General features: G+C 39.8%; 1 protein-coding gene across 2 annotated transcripts in view; it reads left to right on the forward strand.

Annotated features, from left to right (window-relative positions):
- The first annotated feature begins 5,245 nt into the window (after positions 1 to 5,245).
- COL5A3 (collagen type V alpha 3 chain) overlaps positions 5,246 to 15,626 on the forward strand; it is a 355,418-nt gene continuing 345,037 nt past the window's right edge. For both annotated transcript variants that reach the window (XM_089653980.1, XM_089653982.1), the window contains exon 1: positions 5,246 to 5,520. In XM_089653980.1, coding sequence (XP_089510106.1) covers positions 5,436 to 5,520 — 85 coding nt within the window. In that variant the 5' untranslated portion in view covers positions 5,246 to 5,435. The remainder of the gene's footprint in view (positions 5,521 to 15,626) is intronic.

Here is a 15,626-nt window from a genome sequence, read left to right on the forward strand (position 1 = left end):
GGAATTTTGTAAGTTATGTTATGTTTATGAGTGCTACAAAGCATATAGCAATCTGATAATCTGATAAACATTGGCACAACTATCGTGAGGCCTAAAGAAATCAGTAGCATCTTCTTTTGATTCTACTGGTCATGTGCTTTTAGAAAATATATGGTTGGGGGGGTATTTTACAAGCTCTGAAAGCTGTAAGTAAAAAAATTAAAACCTCTGGATTTTTAGATACATTTTTGCTTATGTTTGATTTTCACCATTTCCACCAAAAAAGTGCAATTTAAAATATGCAAATATTTGTTATTTATTAACTGAATACAAGTTAAGCTTTTATATTCAGCAGGAATTTAGCAAGAATATTGTAAAATGTGCTGTGTTTGTATCTGTGAACAATGATTTTAGTGTATTTCTAGCAAAAATATTGTTTTGATAAACATTTGCGCAAATATCACTGAGCATTAAAATTCAGTAGCAACTGGTTATGTGCTTTCAGAAATTATATGGTTTGGGAGGTCTTTTACAAACTCTGAAAGCTGTGTGAAAAATGCAAACCACCAGATTTTTAGAGAAATTTGGTTATTTACATAATTGCATACATTTGATTTTCACCATTTTGTAAAAAGGCACAATTTAAAATTTGCAAATATTTGTTATTTATGAACTCAATACAGGTTAAGCTTTTATATTTAGTAGGAATTTAGCAGGAATTTTGTAAAATTTATAACTGCTAATAATGATTTCCATGTATTTTTAGCAAAAATACTGTTTTGATAAACATTAGCGCAAATATCGCTGGGCCTTAAAAATCCCTAGCACCTTCTTTTTATCCTACTGGTCATGTGCTTTCAAAAAATATATGGGTTGTGGGGTCTTTTTCAAACTGTGAAAGGTGTTAGGGAAAACAAAAAAACAATTGAAAAATTACAAAAATGGCCTGGCCACCTGACATTAAAAGTGGAACGCAGGGCCTGGCAGCGAAAAGGTTAAACACACTTTTTTATTTGTAAATATCAGTTTTTCTGTAGTGGGGTTGTACACATCACACACAGCAGGGTCAGGGCATCCTCTAGGCATTTTATTTAAAGACATTTACATTTTTATTGTTTCACTAAAATTTACTATAATCGCTACTCCACACCAAACAGAATGTTTTTTGTGTTGTCTTGGTACATGTCCCCTAGGACAGTGCCCAACCCCCCCCCCCCCCCCCCCATCCCCAGACCATTGTTGGACAATCCCTTGGCTATTAGCCTAGAAAATTGCCAATACTGTTTTTTTAACATTCATGCATTTTAACATTGACTTTAATGGGGTTCATTAAATATATATGATATATATGCTTGGCTCACATCACTAGTCACAAGTCCAAAACCCTGCTGGGTGCTGTGCTTTCAGCCTGGCTGATACACAACTACAGCTCTGCAGGTACACAGCTCTGATGTGTTGGGTAGCAGGTGGAACCATAGTGCCCAGTTGGGACACAAGCATTCAACTCACCCCTAAAGCAGGTCATACTCAGAATTATGTTCAATTTCAACAATTGGTTTGATTTACTAATAGTTAACGGGGACACATCAACAATCATTTTTGAAGGCAAAGGATGGAAATATTTTGTAATTTCCTATCTGAATGAACAAAATTCTAACTGTTAATGTGGTTCTCCATCAAAAATCATACTTGGGCATATGCTAAGAAAAGTTTTAACCGAAATTAGAACTTTCATGGTGATGAACATTCGTTCTTTGAAACAATTATGTATGGCATAGAAAAGTATAAAAGAACTTTTCAAAAAAGCTTCTGTATACTGTATAATGGATTTATAGATTCTAGTGTATATATGTAGTATAGCCACTAAAACCCCATGAGCTGATGAACATATATTGTATATATAAATGTAGGGTCCATGCATATTGGCTTAAAAAAATGCTGCTCCTAGGAGTGTTTAGCGTTTCACCTGTAGAAGCAAGTCATTTTATCCTATTTTCCAATGCACATTAGGTCATTTAGAGGCATATTTTAATCTCAGTGTTTAGAGGCAGAAAAAAACCCTCTGTTTAGCATTTTTGAGAGGTTTTCTAGCAAAAAAAAAAACCACTAAACGGTACTAAAAGCAGCTAAACGCTATTAAACGCTAGTACAAAAAACACTCAAAATCATCGTTTTTTTCTGCCAAGAGCACTGGTGTTTTTTTAAGCCAGTGTGCATGGACCAACACTGTACTTCTATATATGCAAAATACCTATTCATTTAAAGCATAAGTTCAGAAACAAAAAGGTGGACCACCACTCTACACCACGGGTGTCAACCGCAATTTCATTGTGGTCCGCATTATGGTTGCCAGTTGTATATGTATGACTAGATGTTCAAAGCACCCCACCCCTCTTACATCAGATGTCAAGCGCCCCTCAGCATCAAATGTCAAGAGTCCCCTATACTCCTTTACAATACAGTGGAAGCAGAAAGTGCAGGGTTTGGAGGAGGACCGGAGAAGGGCTGGAGTTAGTTGAATCCAGAGGGTGTGCTGGGTGTTAGTTGAGAGGGGGGTGTGGTGGGTGTAGTGTGTTAATTCACCTTTTTTTTTCCTGAAAAGATGAGGGGATGCTGTGACTGCACAGAGAGGCGCAGGATCTATAGGAGGAATTTTGTTCTCTCTGCTGCCAAGTGCTGAGACAGGGGGCTAGAGATGAGCCTCACCGCTACTGCACGGAGAAGAGCAGGATCTGGTGGAGGAGTTCTGTCCTCTTCTCTGCTGCCAACTGCTGAGACAAGGTGGGGGTGGAGATGAGGGGGGCTCCACAATTGCAGGAGAGGTGTAATGGCCACGTGAAATGGCCAGGTGGGCCAGACTCTGCTTGCGGGTCTTGTGTTTGACACATGTGATCTATTCCCTACCCACCTCCTGGTCCCCACTGTACATACCTCTGTGGGTGATTAGCTGTCAATGCCCATGCAGCCAGAGTAGCAGTTTGGGAATTTGAAATCCCCTTTCTTCTTCCCCTTCTTTCTGTAGGGCTTCTAGGATGAATCAGACCAATTATTATTATTATTATACAGAATTTATATAGCGCCAACAGTTTGCTCAGCGCTTTACAATAGCAATTCTGATTGGTTAGCACCAGCATGTGACCACTTTGACATCGGCTTTTGAATTGCACTGATCCAGAAGGAAGGGGAAGAAGAGTGAGGATTTCAAATCCTTGGATCACTACACTGTTGTGTGGGCATTGACAGCTCATCACCCAAGGAGGTAAGTGCAGTGGGTACCAGAGGGGGGTGTGGTGGGCGTAGTGTGTTAATTCACCTTTTTTTTCCTGAAAAGATGAAATAACCCTTTAAGTAAATCTTGCTTAGTGTTATTCCATTGTTGATGTCATAAGCAATAAAAGAAGCCTGTTCAATATGTCTGGGAATCCATTCAAGTAGCACGTCTTGATGAAATTTTAAGGGCTTTTGAATGAAATTAATTGATGTTGGCACCATCGAATGCTCTGTAAAAAAAAATGGAATTTCATATGAATGTTCCAGCAAAGCTAGCTTAAGCATTGAATGCTAAAGATTTTTTGGTCGGGGTAGCTCAGCAGGAGAGTGAAAGTTGAAGTCATCAGTAGCAAAACTGGCAATATTACTCTTTTGGGAGTATATTCAAGTAACAGGTCTAGATTACATTTTTAAGGGCTTTCAAACTAAATTAATTTACTCAATGGTGGCATCATCAAATGCTATGATGAACAATCTCTCAGATTGTAAGAATGTTCAAGCAAAAGTCTAACCTTGTATTGTTAGCTGAAGTGTCAGGTGCTAAAGAGTCTAAGGCTGGTGTAGCTCTGCAGGAGAGTGAAGTCACCAGCAGTGGAACTGGCATTATTACTTTTTTCGGAATCCAGGTAGCCGGTCTTGATACTGACAGCTCATCACCCATGGAGGTAAGTACAGTTGGGACCTGTGGGGTGGGTGTAGGGTGTTAATTCACCTTTTCGTTTTTTCTGAAAAGGTGAACCAACCCTTGAAATAAACCTTGCTTTGCATTATTTCCTGTTTAATATGTCTGTGAATCCATTCAAGTAGCCCATCTTGAAGACTGTTTAAGGGTTTTCAAACAAAAAAAGTTGACTCAGTAATGGCATCATTAAATGCTATAATTATCAGTTTTTCAGAGTGTCTTATGAACATTCCAGTGAAAATCTAACCATGTATAGCTAGCTTAAGTGATGGATGCTTAAGATTCTTCAGCCAGTGTAGCTCTTCAGAAGAGTAATGGTTGAGGTCACCAGTGGTGCATTATTGCTCTTTTGGAAATCCATAGTAGCAGGTGTGGACAACATTGTTAAGGGTTTTCAAAGGAAGTTGATTCAATGATGGCATCATCAAATGCTGTAATTAACTGTTTTTCAGAATTCCTTATAAGCGTTGAAGCAAAAATCTAACCATGTATGGCTAGCCTAAAGTCAAAACCTTTATTTCTTTCTTTTGGATAGAGTAGAGAGGGATTAGAACACCTGTCAGTGTTTATTGGGGTCTGTGACCTCATTATGGAAATTCACCTTCTCTATGTGTCTTCTTTAACATTATCATTGAAAGTGAAAGTAAAAGTCCCCAGAAAATAATAGAGGGGAAATCTTCCAATGGGGACACTAGTTCTAGTGACCTGGGGGTCCCAAAGGGATTCCCTTAATTTGCAGTTCCTCACTTCCTAATTGGCTACGGGATAGGAAATTAAGAGAAATCGTCACAATGGAACACAGATGATGTAAAAAAAAAAATCTGACAGGAGTTATAACCTTCCTTTGCTCTGTCCAAAATTTTAAAAAAAAAGGTTTTGCCTAGTTTAAGTATTGAATGCTAAAGATTCGTCATCCGGTGTAGCTCTGCATGAGTTACCGGTAGTGGCATTCATAATCTTCCTTTACACGGTGGCTTTTTTATTTCTTCTTTTAGAGGTGCTTCATGTAAAGTATACCTGACTGTTACAAGTTCCAGCTGCCAAACTGAATGCAGAGATATGGGATAGAGATATGAAGACAAAAGAGAGATTTGGGATGAGGTGATGCAAGAAAGGTGAAGTGTGATGGAGAGGGGACACAGACAGGGTAGCAGAGAAGGAGGGGTGACGTTGGAGAACAGGGTGACAGAAGCAATGGGTGGGTGGGGGGGTACTGGCAAAAGCTGCATCTGATGAATAGAACAAGGAAAGAAAAGGAGGAGGGGGTGAGAACAGAGAGAGTGGGAGGGAGGGAAAGACAGAATAGGACACACAGCCAGACAGCACTTACTGGGAGAAAACTGATACCACTGAGAGAGAGAACCAAGCCAAAGCCCAGCACTCTTCTCTGTCCCTTCCCCTCCACACACATGGATACATGACGGTGTGACTTTGGATTACAGTCCTATGTCCCGTGTGTGTACAGCTACAACTACCAGACAGAGGCACCCGCACATTCTGCACTATGGCCAGGTGGATTCTACCCTGGGATTGCTGGAAAGTCTCCTTACTACTTCTGTTCATGCAGGGTTTCCACACAGCCAGAACAGGTACAGTCCCAATGCATGATATTATCTTGGTCTACATGAATAAAGAATTTTTTGGCACTTAGAATCAGAATCGGAAAATGTATTGTCATTTTATAATAATAACAATCATAAAATGAAATACAGTTGTAGTTTCCGCATATTTAACATACATTGATGGGTTCTATTCTGCAGCCAGAAACCTAAACGCATACCATGCTGCAAATGAATGCTCATCATCATGATGCCAAAAGATTAGCACATTTACTAACTTTTACTGGCTGGATGTGACAGTGATTGGCTCAGTTTGGCAATTCGGTCGGATTTGGGTTCATCTGACTCCAATTAGTTTGTATTTAACATATTTTATACATATCTAAATGGGTGGGCATTCAGCGAACAGTTTCTTAAAGGGTTAGTCCACCCAATGCTGATAAGATGTTGAGTTCAGTAACCTACTTTTAAGTCTGGTGATGACCCAGATGGAGTCCGTGGTTCTGCACCCTTTCTCAATGAGTCTCACTTTTGTAGTTTCAGAAAGTGGAGTTTAAACCGTACTATTGAAAATTTTCCTAACTGATCATTAAAGGAAGCCTGTCCTGCTTGAAATAAGTGGACTTGGATTATTATTTATTACAGGTATTGATATAGTGCTGACAATTTATGCAGCAACCGACATGCTGTACATTCACAGGAGCACTCAAGGAGATTACAATCTAAGATCCCTATTTCACATTTTCACATTCTCACATATATATATTAAGACCAATTTGAAAATGGGCCATTTAACCTAGCAGCATATCTTTGATGTGTGGGAGGAAAATAACACAAGCCTAAGGGGAATATGCTAGGCATTTCACAACGATTCGTTTTTCAGCCAAAAATTTCATTTTTGGAGATTCAGACGTATCTGAACCTCTGAATGGACATAGTAATCAGTGTCAACGAATCAGAAAAAGAGTTGTAACGAAATTAACAAATGCATTTGTTTCATTTGTTTCATTCAGATGATGTCACATGATGTGATAGTAGTTCCGGCCCATGGGGAAATAAGTTAAATTTTTGAATTTGTTTGATAATTTGGATTCAGATAATGAATGGATCCGAATTTTGTTCCATTTGTTAATTCGGATTCACATTACGCCAGTCAATATTGTCCAATTAGCTCATGTAATTTCTCTTGGCAGGTTGGATTAGCATCCAAAATTATAGAGTCCATCCGATTCGAAAATGTATTGGTTTAACATAACATATACAACAAAACAAAATTCTTCAATGAACCAATGCATCTGAAACAAAATGTCTGGTGTGTGCATGTCTAGAATATGCAATCTGCATGATGGGATTCAAGCCTAGGACCCCAGTGCTACAAGACAGAAGTAATACCCACTAAGCATTTCTGCCTTTCCCCTATAACTATTATTGTAGTTGCCTAGTTATCTCTGGATTTTAAAGCTTTTTGAATCACTCACCTGGAACGAGCAAGCATGCACAAATTAAGTCAGAATTTCTGATCTGCATATTTAGTGACCTAGAAACTGTTTAAGCTGTTGGATCAACATGACAGCCTGGCATGTAGCTTTTTCAGACGGAGAGGTCAGCAAAGGGTATCTTTCAAATTTTTTATCAGGTTTCCTTTACAGCTAACTTCCACAGGGGGAGTACAATATCCATCTAGTGGCCATGCTAGGTGGGTGGAGCTGGGAACTCAGGAGCAGAAATCACTCTACCAGAGTTCCCAAGAGATGTATATGAGTTGTACATGGGTTGTAAACTGAACTCTCCATACTGGGTGGACTTTTTATAGTGATTATGCTATACATGTGCAGGAAATAAACTATCGTTAGCATGAACTTCAAAGTCCAATGTGTCTTGTGTCTTGAAAATTTAGCACAGCCATATCATTGACAATTATGTGTTGGAATGGCAAGTTAGAACCTGTAGCCCTACAGACAAATGTATCTATACATGTAATCCTTATAACCAGCTGCATTAGAAACTAATATTGCTCCAAAATTTGCAGATTATATTGAACTGTCCAAACTATGGAACAAATTGCCTTTATAATGAATTCAGCAAGCAAAATGAATGCATGTTGTTAGTAGATATAGTGCTGGTTCCTTTATGAGATGTCACAAAGATATTTTCCTTTATATATCTGTCAGTATATAGAAACAGCAGACTTATTAGTTCAATGAATATACAGTAGAATTTTTGGCAAAAAAAAGACTAAAACCAAGAACCAGACAACAAAATGCTCTTAAAGGGTTAGCACACTCAGAACTGAAATTTTGGTTATAGATAGACACAATTGAGTTGAGTAACCTGCTGGCCTCCACTGGTAGACCTCCAATGGTAGACCTCCAATGGTAGGATTCCCCTGCTATATACACCATTCCCAGTACCCAGCTACCCCCATCATGTAGTCTCCCTTCATTTTGCAGCAGCAGTCAGCTCATTCCTTCTGCTGCAAACTTCATAATGCAGAATAAATTGTTCAGTGAGCTTGGAGGGAGCTGGGATTTGGGGTGGAAATATCTAACTATACAAGCCATTGAAAGCTAGTATGTGAGTCATCCCACTGTAATTTGACAAGACCATCCCTTTAATTGGGATTACATATAATGCATTCAGTTTGAGAATCAGCTGGATGATTTTTCATTTTGTAAACTTCAATGCCCCTAATGACCTGATCCTCCTAACCTACCGCAATCTAAACAATTACGTTTTGGGTGGTCTGTCCCAAACGTGAAGTGATTATTCTTTTTTGGGAAAGAGGGGGAGAACCTCTGTTGACATCAGTGAAATAACCCCTGGATACAATCCAATTACTGGAGTGCAATACATCAACATCAGTTTGCTATAAAGGAACCTGTCACAAGGGTGGTGTTTAGGCTGCCATTGCCCAACTCTCCTTCTGAAATTTCAAGTTGAATGTCAAACCTCTTGCTTCCATAATTTGTCCTGAAAAAATATGCATTTAAGGACTTCTGACTTTCCAGGTCTGCATGCTTGTCCATCAGGCAATAGGCATTTTTAGCAGGAATTTAGCCTTTTTCTTTTTTCATGTCAGATTTGCTGTAATACTTTAGCGAAAAATATAAAGTTAGACCAATAGAAATTACAATGGAGAAAACAAGTGGTTCACCATAAGCTTTATAAATTGTAACATTTATTATTATTATTATTATACAGGATTTATATAGCGCCAACAGTTTGCTCAGCACTTTACAATATAACAGGAGACAATACAGCAACAATACAGTTCAATACAAGAGGGATAGGAAGGCCCTGATCCTTGGAGCTTACAATCTAGGACATTTATTATATATTTAAAAAATGTCAGGAATCTCATATACTCTTTGTACACTTACACTCTGATCTGTTGCTATTCACTAAGGCAAGCCATAGATGGGTCTTAATTCAACCAGCACTTGATTTTCCCATCCACATGCTCAAAGCGCATGGGGGAATCTTCCCCGCTGAGCAATTGTTTTCTGACAGCAGGGAGACTTCCCGCCACCAGAACACACTGATCAGCAATGCAGGCTATAGCATGCAGCACTGATCAAGCAGGGAAAATCTGAATTGGTGGTTGTACAGAAGTCAGTAGATCGACTTCTAGCTAGCAGAAAAAAGATGGATACTCTATATCACACCTTTCCTTACTTGCTTACCTTCAAAATTGATTTATTTCCTACAGGTATTTATACAACACCACTAATTTACAAAATGCTTCATGTACTACCCATTCACATCAGTATCAGTTTCAAGCAGTTTACAATCCATGGTCCTTATCTGATATGCATACATAGTAGGGCCATTTAACTTACAGCATGGCTCTGGAGTGTGGGAGGTCACCCATGATAGAACAGGTAGAGCATTAAAACACCATACAGATAGTGTCCTGGCCAGGATCTGAACCAAGAACCCCAGTGCTGCAAGACAGAAATGATAACCATTAAAGCCACCCATAGATGGAACAATTTTCTTTCATGCAAAAAGGGGTTTCAGGAAAGAAAATCGCTCGATTCCTCCATCATCACAGTGTTGATCAGGGAACCCCTCCCACAGAGTCATTGTGTTCTTCCAGCAGGAGGAGCCACCCCCGCCAGGAGAACACAGTGATTACTGCTAGCAGCTATAATAGCCGCTAGCAATAATCGCATGTAAAATTCGACAGGCTGGTTCTACCTAAGTTGACTAATTGATCAACTTGGGTACATTCAGCCTGCCCATACATGGTTTGAATCGGCAGGGACCGGCCAAGATTTACACCTATGGCTAGCTTAAGCCACTGTGCTGCCATGTTTCCATATACAGTTGTGTTCAAAATAATAGCAGTGTGTTGAAAAAAGTGAATAAAGCTCAAAATCCTTCTAATAGCTTTTATTTCCATACACACAAATGCATTGGGAACACTACACATTCTATTCCAAATCAAAACATGAAGAAAAATAGATCAAATTTGTGTTGTTCCTCTAAAAAAATTGAAGAGAAGTGAATATTAGACTGTTCAAAAAAATAGCAGTGTTTGTATTCTTCTTTACAAACTCAAACATTCACTATATAAACTGAAAAATGTTTGAAGATTTTGCTTTCCTTTGAATGACTTAATGAATATTTGGTTGTAGTCGCACTGTTTCTGAGAACTGCTGTACATCTGTGTTGCATGGAGCCAACCAACTTCTGGCCCCTGTGATCAGGTATTCCAGCCCAGGATGATTGGACTACATTCCACAGTTCTTCTCTATTTCTTGGTTTTGCCTCAGAAACTGCATTTTTGATGTCACCCCACAAGTTTTCTATTGGATTAAGATCCGGGGATAGGGCTGGCCACTCCATAACGTCAATCTTGTTGGTCTGGAACCAAGATGTTGCACATTTACTGGTGTGTTTGGGGTCTTTGTCTTGTTGGAACACCCATTTCAAGGGTATTTCCTCTTCAGCATAAGGCAGCATGACCTCTTCAAGTATTCTGATGTATTCAAACTGATCCATGATCCCTGGTATGCGATAAATAGACCCAACACCGTAGTATGAGAAACATCCCCATATCATGATGCTTGCACCACCATGCTTCACTGTCTTCACAGTGTACTGTGGCCTGAATTCAGTGTTTGGGGGATGTCTGACAAACTGTCTCCGGCCACTAGACCCAAAAAGAACAATCTTACTTTCATCAGTCCACAAAATGTTGCGCCATTTCTCTTTAGGCCAGTCAATGTGCTCTTTGGCAAATTGTAACCTCTTCAGCAAATGTCTTTTTTTCAACAGTGGGACTTTGCGGGGGTTTCTTGCAGATAGCTTGGCTTCACATAGGCGTCTTCTAATTGTAACAGTACTCACAGGGAACTTTACACCTTCTTTCATCTTCCTGGAGCTGATTGTTGGCTGAGTCCTTGCCATTTTGGATATTCTTCTATCCATTCGAATGGTAGTTTTTCGCTTTCTTCCACGTCTTTCAGGTTTTGGTTGCCATTTTAAAGCATTTGCGATCATTTTAGCTGAGCAGCCTATCATTTTCTGCACTTCTTTATATGTTTTCCCCTCTCCAATCAACTTTTTAATCAAGGTACGCTGTTCTTCTGAACAATGTCTGGAACGACCCATTTTCCTCAGAGTTTTAGAGAGAAATGCACTGTAACCAGCATGTACAACATTTGCTGCCTTCCTTCCTTAAATAAGGGCAATAATTGCCACCTGTTTTTCAAAGAATGAATGACCTCACTAATAGAACTCCACACTGCTATTATTGTGAACATGCCCCTTTCAATGAGTGATTCAATTACACAGAATCAGCAGCATGCATGTCATGACTGTTGGGTCTGTTGGATTTCTATTACTCTACTACACTGCTAGTAAATTATTTGCCATGTAGAGATATCATTTCTACCAAAAACAGTGATTGATCAGGTTAGTGATGTCTGACTGCTATTATTTTGAACACAACTGTATATGAGCGGCATGTCTCTTTTGTTATATATACAATTGCAAAACTTTCCACAGGACAGCAAACATTTTTTTTTGTTTGACAGTTGAAAAAACAGTGAGTGATGGTAAACCAAATATTACAGAAATCATTCATACCAGAGTTACGCTCAAATTCCAGTTTACTGCAATGATGGAAACAGACTGTTAGTGCTCCTGTTCTGTGCTGGAAAATGCATCAGAAAGACTGACAATGCGTTAATGAGCCCACCAAGCTGTAATGATCTTAGGAATCCTTTAACAAGTTTTCGGCAGTAAATTATGTGACAGTAAAGGCTGATTAGCTGTAATCTGACATCTGGTAGCGTGTGTTTTAAAGGCAGAACGCGGTGTTCTTACACACCTGCAGATTCCTGCTAGCAGCATGAGATAAAATACTATAGCAGAGCTCTATTCACAGAGGGCTAAAGGTGTTCAATGAACATATGGCAATGTGCTTTATACAGAACCCCCGAGACAATGCTGTAGCATCATTCAGTGGGTCAGTCAAAGTTTTGTAGAAGTTGGATTATCAGTTGTCAATCTAAATATTTACTGTCCAGCTTTTGTCAGTTCACACGCCAACTTCAACTATGACAAGTGGCAATGAGCCACAATGGGGATGATTTACTAACACTGGAGAGAGAAAAATCGGGTGCAGCTGTGCATGGTAGCCAATCAGCTTCTAACTTCGGCTTTTTCAATTAAAGTGGTTCTAAAGGCTCAAGGTTTTTTATGCATGAAGGTAAAAAAACTTCTGTGTGCAGCGGCTCCCCCAGCCCCCCCCCCCCAATCCTTACCTCTCCGAGATCCAGCGACGTTCTCGACAGACGCTGCTGTCTGGGGACTCTTCCTCCTTATTGGCTGAGACAGCGGTGGGGGGCCCATTGGTTCCCGCTGCTGTCAATCGCAGCCAGTGAGCCTATGAGGAGAGTGTGGGGGGTTGGGCCGAGTCCAGGGGCGGACTGACAACTCATGGGGCCCCCGGACAATAGAGGATCATGGGGCCCCTGTGTCCTTGCCCACATTAAAAAAAAAGCCTATAAAAAGGTACCGGGGCATTTCATGGGGCCCCCCTACTGACCCCGGGCCCTCGGGCAGTGCCCGAGTTCTCAAATGGTCAGTCCGCCCCTGGCCGAGTCACGGTTCTATGTATCTCATGGACGCATAGAGCAGTGGCTCAGGAATGAGCTTGCAGTGGTGCCCCCATGGCGAAAGGCTTTCCATGGTGGCACTGCTCAAGCGGGAGGAGCCAGGAGCGCCAGCAGAGGCCCGAAAAGAAGAGGATCTGGGCTTCTCTGTGCAAAACCGTTACACAGAGCAGGTAAATATGAACAGGTTTGTTTTTAAAAAAAAATAAAAAATTCTTTAGTGTCGCTTTAAGCTTTGACAAAAAAAACTGGAAGATGATTGGTTTCTACACAGAGCTATACTAGATTTTGCACTCTTCAGTTTTAGTATATCAACCCAATGATGCAAACTATGAAATATATACCAATGAGTAAAAGTTAACTAAAATAACAAAAAGATATAGCATTCACTGAAGCTTTGCTTAAAGAGGCGGTCCACCCAAAGGTGATATTTGAGCTACAGGAGGAGTTTGGCAAACTAAGTCAACTTCCAGCTTCTTAAACCTCTAGAGCTATAATTCTTGGCTTTGTTTCTGCACATGTTGGGGTTTCAGCTTTTTTTGTCCACCTTTGGATATTCCCACTCCTTCTGTTGCATTCTTTATATTATAGAACAAATTAAAAATCCAGCAGGGAGCACTGAAGTCAATTATAATGACCATAGCAGATGTGGAGACCCAAGAACTCAACACAGCAAATCTCACAAATAGAGTTTTAGAGAGATAAGGAAATATCAGGTGGTTTAACCATCTAGCACCTTTGGAAAACAAAATGTAAATATCAGTTTGGGGTTGACTGGCGCCTTAAAAATATTGAAAACAATTATTATATAAATGAGTAATTATTTATTTTTTCACAAGAAGATTACAATACCATAATATCACAATATAGTTTTCAGATATGAGAGAGAGAAAGAGAGATGAGAATCCAATAGCAGGCTAATGGAAGGTTTAGTGGGCAATGTATGTCTTTTTGCTGATAACACAACACAAGAGTGTGCAAAATATGTCAGATTTCTGGAGATGTTTGTAAGATGGAACATTATTTGGCTAGGACACTTGTCAAAAAAGTGAAAACTGCAGTTCAACATTTCTAAGGGTAAAATAATACACTTAGGGAAAAAGAGTCCTTTGATAGAGTAAAATATTAGAGGTACAATACTGGCCAGAACTACAGAAGAAAACAAAATTGGTGGTGCTTATTGCAGGTGAGCAAACAGTGTGACCAGGCAGTGGGGAAAGCAAACAGAACTCTATGGTTCATCATCAGAGGGGTCACCAGCAGGAAGAAGACCTCATTAGGCCGGCCACACATGGATCACATTTTGGCCACTTTAGCAGGGACTGGCCAAATTTCAATCCCACTATGGGCACCCTGGTTATACACAAGCTAATCTATTGGAAGCAGGACACATTGTGGGAGGGAATCAATACATTTTATTTCCTTGCACCTGTGATGGATGGAAAGAAAATTGCATAATCTATGGCCTGCCTTAGAAAAGATATTGACAGCCAGAAGGAGAAGGGCAACAAAAATGGTGAAAGGTGTGAAGCTTAAGACATATCGACTGCAGTAACTTAATATGTACAGCCTCAAAGGGAAAGGGGGCACATGAAAGAAACTTTTAATTACATGAAGGGTATAAATAAGGTTCAGAAGGGTGATATTTTCAATACAAAACTAAGATCAAGAACACATAAGACATGACATGACCTCAAACTAGCAGAAGGAACGTTGAAAACTAACCTTACCCTCTGTTCACATGAAGCCCGACTTTGAAATCGTGCGATTTACAGTGAAGTCGCATTATTTCAAAGTCCGGGACCCACCAATTTCAGGTGCAATTTGCAAGACATCTGATACAGATGTCTATGCAAATTGCACCAAAAGTAGTGCATATACTACTTTTGAAATTGGTACGGCTCTGACCAAGTCAGAACCGCACCGATATGACCTCTCCAACCAAGTCGGAACCACACCAATATGACCTCTCCAATTGCGGACAATAGGGTGTGACTTGGCATGCAATTTTCAAGTCATAGGTCATATAAATCGCATGCAAGTCGCATCTAGTGTGAACCAGGGCTTAGAAGACCTCATTAGGCCGGCCATACAATGAGTAGTTGGCACTTGGAACACCAGCGGGAGGTCCTGATTCCTCTATATAGGTCTTTAATTAGACCTCATTTAGTATACTGTGCACAGATGTGGAGACATGACTTACAAAAAGATGTTGATAAGATAGAACAAATCAAGAGACAGGCAACAACATGGTGAAAGGACTCGGATAAAACATATCATGAGAGACTGCAGAAACTTAATATATATCGTTCGAGAAAAGAAGCGAAAGGGGAGACATGACTGAAACCTTTAAATATGAAGCAGAATTTTTAATATAAAGCTAAGATCAACAACTTGGGGACATGACCTCAAACTAGCAAGAGCAAAGTTAGAAAGTATTATTTCATTGAAAGAGTTGTTGATGCTTGGGACAGATTTCCAGCAGAATTAGTAAATTAGCAGTTCATTTTAACATGCTTGGAACAAACTTAGACCTACAGTCAGACAAAAAGGTTACAAAAAAGGTACAGACTTGATGGACCAATTGGTATTTTTCTGATGTAAATATTTTTCTGACTAGGGACCCATGTGTATACTAATAGACCAGTTCAACACATTTCTGTCAGGTGATAGATCCTACAAGAGCAAGGTGTAAGGCACTTATATCTGCCCCAGCATCACCATTGAAGTAGGGGTTAGCAGAGAAGCCAAGAAGCTGACACCAGTGCCCCGTGGACATAAATGAAATATTACAGGTCACTGTTGTGTCCCGTGGACATAATTGGAAGGTTAGAGGTCACTGTCACCAGTCCATAGGTTATACAGAGGGCACCTAATGGGGAAAGCATTTGACAAGTCGTGTTTGCTTTATACTTCATCCTGCACAAACTTGTTAAAACATTTTTTGTAAAATTTCTATCATATGTCTGAAGTTATAAAAAAACAAAATTCAAGCTATGTATACTTCAT

The sequence above is a fragment of the Staurois parvus genome, unplaced genomic scaffold, assembly GCF_062004578.1.
Source record: "Staurois parvus isolate SC_StPar_1 unplaced genomic scaffold, SC_StPar_1.0 ptg000732l, whole genome shotgun sequence".
Classification (NCBI taxonomy): domain Eukaryota; kingdom Metazoa; phylum Chordata; class Amphibia; order Anura; family Ranidae; genus Staurois; species Staurois parvus.